Raw genomic sequence first — 6,537 nt, 5'->3', positions numbered from 1 at the left:
ACAAATTTTTAACTTAATGACATTGTCTCTGGTTAAAAAAGAACAGGATCTTAACTTGTGTCTGTGGGCAGAGAAGTTAGTGAACTCCTGCAGAAATAAATCGTTTTGAGCCAACTTCCAGCTAGACTGATTTCTGAGCTGAGAGTGAGGCTTCTTCCTTTTTCTTTTTTTTTTTCAGAAAAGCCATTTGGTTTTTTTTTTTCTCGGTACGCGGGCCTCTCACCGCTGTGGCTTCTCCCGTTGCGGAGCACAGGCTCCGGACGCACAGGCTCAGCGGCCATAGCTCACGGGCCTAGCCGCTCCGTGGCATGTGGGATCTTCCCGGACCGGGGCACGAACCCGTGTCGCCTGCATCGGCAGGCGGACTCTCAACCACTGCATGACCAGGGAAGCCCTAGCCATTTGGTTTTATACAGATCAAAACGTATGTTTGGTGGGGAAGAATAATTTTAAGTTGACACCTGGCCTTAGAGTTCCTGGTCCCAGCGGAGATGAGTGAAGGGTCCCGGGACTCGGGTCCGCTCAGCCCTCAGAGATCCCTCTGGCCGCCTCGGCAGGGGTCTGGTGGACCCGCACAGACCAGAGAAGGACAAAGAAGGCTCAGGTGGCAGCAGGGCGCCTCAAGGTTGGATGCGAGACTTTATCTGCCACTTTCCCAGGGACATGCAGGGAGCTGGGCACAAGGCTGTGTGTGTGTGTATGTGTGCGTTGTGATCAAAGAGTTGGCTGAGCCCCTGGGGCCCTGGGGACCAGGGTCTGAGAAGCCCCAGCTCCCCTTCGGTGCGAGGGTAGAACCAGAGCTGAGGGCCTGATGCTTTGTGACATGAACTTGGCTCTTTCCTCCTCACGGTCCCAAGCTTTTCAGTTCGCAAAGCACTTTCACATCCTCGTCTTATTTCACATCTGTCTTAGATCGGGAAATGTGCTAATGTCTTCAATTTACAGAGAGAAGTTGAGGCCCAGAGATGGAGCTGGCTTCCCCCGAGGTCACGGGGCTGGTGAGAGGGTTATGGGCGGAGATGGGTGACCTGATCTGGCTGGGGAGAGCGCTGTCCTTGATAAAAACCAGCGTGTAAGATACAATTCTATTGGCGTCAAATTAGTGTATGTTGGGAGAAAGAAAAAGAAATAAGTGCTAACCCTGCCCTCTCAGCCCCCAAAGCAAAAGTCATGAATGGCAGACACACTAGTAAAGTGTCACAGTGAAAGACTGTCTAAGCTGTTGGGAGGACCAGGCCCAGGGAGCCAGAGTGGGTGTAGGAAAATTGTTCCGGCTTTGCCGGTGTTTTTCCTGCAGCAGGTGCGTGGGACCCAGCCAGTGTCTCCTGGTGTAAATGAATCCTCAGCAAATATTTCTCCAGCTCCACTCATGTGCAGAGGGCTCACAGCTCCCCCAGGACTGGCTCCTGTTTCTCCTTCACACCTGAGCACCTCGAGCTCCACCTGAGCTCCCCTGCCCTGGGCCTGCCCTTTGCCTTGGGCCCTCTTGCACCTGTCCTCTCCCTAGCTTTCAGCCCCTCCCCTGCCTCTGAAGTGCTTGGCTGAGCTGGGCAGGGAAGGACAGCTTCTTAGTCACTTCTGTTGGGCCACAGGTGGAAAGCTCTAGGGCCTGTGTGCTCCCCCTCCCCCACTGCTGCTTCTCCAAGTGCCAGTCGGCTGTGTCCCAGAACAAGAGCAGGAAGTTGAGGGAGGGGCGTGTAGGGGGTGAGTGAGGGTCTCTGTAGGCAGAAACCTTACTGAAGGGCTGGAATGACCAGCCCACCCCGTTCTGGGCAAGCCCCACACGGCCCTCCCTGGGCCTCAGTTCACCCATCTGTGCAAAGGCAGTAAGAGTCCTTGCCCTGCTTAATGATAGGCAGGCTGTGATGAGGTCACTGCAGGGAAGCACTTATCGTCCCTCTGGAAGGGCAGTATCTCCGTTGCTCAGTCCACAGGCCTGTTTGCGTGCTGTTCCTCGAAGCCTGGTAAGGAGAACGCCAGGGAGGCGTGGTCCTGGCAGGAACTATTCCTGTTTGTGTTGGTGTGTGTGTCTGGGGCTGAGGGGGAGTGGGGGAGGGCAGCTGGGAACCGGGATAATGCCTCCTGCCTTGTTGAGCACCTAGTAGGTGTCAACCCCTGCGCTGAGCTCTGAGGCTGAGTATCTATCCTTCAGGAGCCCCCAGCCTTGTAGGGGAGACCGAAGTGTTTACAGTCAACCACAGTACAAGGACCTCAGTTTCCCCATCGCGCTAGCTTATTCCTGCCAGCCCTATGGTTCCACAGGCTGTCAGCACGTTTTAAATAGCTCACAGAAAGCTTCTACCCAAATCACCCACACAGGATAGCTCTCTTTCTCGGGAAGCTCAGGGACCACTGCCAGGGTCAGATTAGACACCCAGCTGCCCCAGGGCACCAGGCACGGGGCTGGACAATGCTGGGGGCTCAGGGATGAGCTCCCCAGCACGTGGGGAAGAAAGGGGGTGGGGTTCCCTTGATCCAGCCAGGATGAGCCTGGCCATTCTCTCTCCCCACCACAGTGACTCCTTCCTTTAGGTTCCCAAAGCCCCTGCCCTGAATCAGGCCCTTCCTAATCCTTGCCCTCTGCCCGGCTTTCACCTCCATCCTGTTTCCAGAGACCCCTTTCTCAACCTGGCATCCGATGCCCTTGCTGGTCTCACAGCCTCTGTGCATAGCCCAGGGCTCCGAGATGCCTGAGGCAGAAATTTCTGGCTCTTTTCCTCTGGCCCCTCCCCCACTACCCCGTCTCTGGTCAGACTGGATTCCTCTGAATCTGTTCTGGTTCCCAGAACTAGCTGCATCTCCCCACCTTGGGCACCTTGGCGCTCGCCGTTCCCTCTCCCTGAAGCTCTCCTTCACCTAGTCCTGCTGTCTTGCCCAACTCCAGAGGGCCCCGTCCATGGCGATTTCTGTCATCAGTGCCTCTGCAGCACAACCCAGTTGCCTGGAGTTATGCCAGGCAACTCCCTTTCCCTGTCAGGCCCCCTCCCAGGCACCACCCCCGACACCCCAGCTGAGTTTTTCCTCCCCTTCCGAGTCTCATGGGACTTTGCTCCCATTCTGGCTTTATCAGAGGACAGTTCTGTGTATCTTCACTAAGTAAACACCTGTTTGCTGGACTGATGTCCCCAGGGTCTGGCCCATGGCTTTCTCTTGGTGACCTCCCCGACCTAATTCTGGCCAAGCCGGCTTTGCCCCAGCAGAAACTGGCTGAAACTTCTGAGGTTGGGGGCAGGCTTCCTTCTCTCTTTGGCCAAAAGGGCATCACCTCCGAGACCCCTCCTCCGGCAGGGCTGGGAAGCCAGGTGATGGTGGTGAGAGATGGGGAGGGCACGTGATGGACCCAGGAGTCCGGGCCCCCCAGCTCCTTGGTCCTTAAAACTGGACCACATCAGGCCAATGTCCAGACGCGGGTAATGCAGATGCATGGATGGCGAGACGCTTAACAGTAATTGTCAGGCCAGTTGATGTAGCTGATGAGGACTCTGACATCAGTAATCATGGTGGGGCTGCTCTTTGATGTTCCCAGGACTCTATCCTCAGACCCTCTCCCTGAAGGTAGCCACCTTCCATCCAACCACCCAAGCCTGGAATGAGGGAGCCCTGGGGTGTGGGGACCCTGGTCTTCAGGCCCCAAACCTGGCTGGGCCCGGCTCCCCGCTCCGGCCCCCCAGGTATGTCCAGGTGTTTGCAGGCTGTGACTCAGTGTCTATCTCCCGGATGACCTCAGCACGGGCCTGGGGGCAGGGGGAAAGGGCAGTTTCCTCTGAGACTGGCTCTCCAGCGTGGTGACTCAGGGGCCGAGGGCTGGGGCCTGAAAGTTCTTTTGTTGGCAGGCTCAGGAATCTAGAGAAACTGGTCAGGGGGCGGCTCCAGGGACTGAAACCCCTCCCTCGGCCCCCGCCCCTCCCGCGGAGCCCTATAACCGCTCCAGTCTTTAGCCTGAGAGCTTGCGGCAGCTGTCGGCAGGAAGGAACTGGTTGTGTTACACTCTGACTCTCGCTGGGTTTGTGCCTCTGACCCTCAGGAAAGGCACCCGGAGCTGCTCCAACTGGCTTTGCCTCTGGACTTGCCGTGAAAGACCTCCCTGCGAACGCTGAGTGTTCATCCTCGGCACTTGGACTCCTACAGCCTCCAGGGCCGGATCCCCACAGCCTTCCAGGTCCTAGACCCCAGCAGACGCTAAGCTATGGCTTCCATGGGGCTGCAGGTGATGGGTATCGCTTTGGCCGTGCTGGGCTGGCTGGGCGCCATACTGAGCTGCGCGCTGCCCATGTGGCGCGTGACGGCCTTCATCGGCAGCAACATCGTCACGTCCCAGACCATCTGGGAGGGCCTGTGGATGAACTGCGTGGTGCAGAGCACGGGCCAAATGCAGTGCAAGGTGTACGACTCGCTGCTGGCGCTGCCGCAGGACCTGCAGGCGGCCCGCGCCCTCATCGTCATCTGCATCATCTTGGCCGTGCTCGGTGTGCTGCTCTCGGTGGTGGGCGGCAAGTGCACCAACTGCGTGGAGGATGAGAGCGCCAAGGCCAAGACCATGATTGTGGCCGGCGTGGTGTTCCTGCTGGCCGGCTTGCTGGTGATGGTGCCCGTGTCCTGGACGGCCCACAATATCATCCGCGACTTCTATAACCCACTGGTGGCCTCGGGCCAGAAGCGGGAGATGGGTGCCTCGCTCTACATTGGCTGGGCCGCCTCTGGCCTGCTGATGCTCGGTGGGGCCTTGCTTTGCTGCAACTGCCCACCCCGTACCGACAAGCCCTACTCTGCCAAGTACTCTGCCGCCCGCTCCGCTCCAGCCAGCAACTACGTGTAAGGCGCTACCGTTGACTCTTTTCCTTTCAGCTTTGTTTCTCCCTGGACTGAGCTTACTGTGACCCCAGGATGGCCTGCCAAGCAGAGACTGAGCCAGGCCGTTGGCCAGCAGCCCTCAGCCCCTCCTGGCCCTGTCGGACATTTTCTCAAGGTCACCTCCAACACTAGCAAGGATGGATGGAAAGAGACTCCTGTACCACCCTCCTCGGAATGGCTGTGGATACGGGGGGCTGGCTCCTGCTGGCCCGGACAGCTCAGCCCTGACTTTGCTTGGGCTCTGCCTCTGAGTGGGTGTTCAGCGGACCATGGGACTATGCCCGTGTTGATCACGGCCCCCTTCTTTGATCCTCCCCACTCTGTCTGCCAGCATCCTCTGGGTGGGTCAGCGAGCGCTTGGGCTGCGCCTTGCCCATGGAAACCTGTGGCCACGAGAACGGCCGCCTTGCTCACCCACCTGCCCTTGGAGCATAGTTGCCGAGCAGAGAGTGGACGGACAGGTTTAGAGGGGAGGGGCAGAGGTGCTACAAACTGGTTTGGGTAGTGGTGGGGGAGGGGGCTACATGTGGCCCAGGCTGCCCACACCCCTTCCAGCCCCTGTCCTGCAGGCTCCGAAGAAGGACCCCGGGCCCCTTGAGACTGGCCACCTCTGGATCCTCACCCCTGCCAAGGTCATTGGAGAGCCTGGGAGAGGCAGGGGGAATGCTCTTTCTCTGGTCCTAACCCCAGGAAGTCCTGGGGCTTCCCCCTGCTGCTACGTGGTTTCTGTTTTGTAATTTAAACTATTTGTCACGGTAATTGCTATTATTTTCTACAATAAATGGGACCTGTGCACAGGAAGACTGTATCGTTTCTGATTTCAGCTGCGGAGGTGGAGGGGAGGGCAGGGTTGGAAGCCTGGGCAGGGGGGTGGTGAGGGGCAGGACGACCGTGTGGTGGCCAGGACCAGAAGACTTACAAAACTGGTTCTGGGGAATTGTGAGACGTCGAAACTGGCCCCGAGCTTTGGAGTCACCTTGCTCAAGCCCTCCATTTGTCAGAGTGTAAAGCCCAGGACCTTAGGAAAGTGCTGGGGACTGTAGGAGGGAGGAAAGACGAGAACAGCCAGCCCTGGGGGATGGGCCACCTGCCCTCCCCTCCTTTTGTTCCAGCTCCGTCTGGGCCTCCAGGCTGGTCTGCTCACCCCCCAGGTCCCTTCTCCCAGCCTTTGCTCAGGCTGTCTCTGCCCTCAGCCTGGAACGTCCCTCTTCCTTTCTCCACCCTTCTGAATTCTAGTCCCAAAGGCTCAGCTCTGCGCCTCCTCCTCCATGAAGCCTTCCCTGGCTCCTGTCTGGAGGCATTATCATCAGCCCTGTTCACATCCCCACCTGGTGCTGGTGCGGACAGTCACCGAGGCCCTTTCACCTGCCCAGCTCTGGGGCAGCCTCCAAGCTACGCCCTGAGCCCCTCGGCTCCGAGTTCCGATCCCTTTAGAGATGAGGAAACCGAATCCTGGACACGTGAAAGTGTTTGGCCAAGGCCCAGATGCGTGAGCACGGGTTCCTGGTCTGTGAGTTAGAGGGAGAGGGCCCTCCACCCCAGGAGGGGTCAGAGTCACATCTGTGGCCCTATCGTGCCTGGCACAGGGACAGCCAGGGATGGGGCCCCTCTCTGTCCTGTTTCTTCTCTTCTGTCCTCCATAGGGACAGATGTCACTCTTTGCAGGGGTGAGAAAACCGCCGAGCC

At 58.4% G+C, this 6,537-nt stretch overlaps 1 protein-coding gene across 1 annotated transcript; it reads left to right on the top strand.

Moving 5' to 3' along the window:
* The first annotated feature begins 3,921 nt into the window (after window positions 1–3,921).
* Window positions 3,922–5,652, top strand: CLDN4 (claudin 4). The gene has a single exon (XM_060032240.1). It carries the CDS (start codon window positions 4,187–4,189, stop codon window positions 4,814–4,816), a length of 630 nt encoding a protein of 209 aa, XP_059888223.1. The 5' UTR covers window positions 3,922–4,186; the 3' UTR covers window positions 4,817–5,652.
* Window positions 5,653–6,537: the final 885 nt, after the last annotated feature.

The sequence above is a fragment of the Delphinus delphis genome, chromosome 15 (assembly GCF_949987515.2).
Source record: "Delphinus delphis chromosome 15, mDelDel1.2, whole genome shotgun sequence".
Taxonomy (NCBI): Eukaryota; Metazoa; Chordata; class Mammalia; order Artiodactyla; family Delphinidae; genus Delphinus; species Delphinus delphis.
This window is presented reverse-complemented; position numbering and strand designations above follow the sequence as displayed.

Coding starts and splice junctions, on each gene's coding strand:
- CLDN4 (XM_060032240.1), top strand. CDS start 4,187: ATGGCTTCCATGGGGCTGCAGGTGATGGGTATCGCTTTGGCCGTGCTG.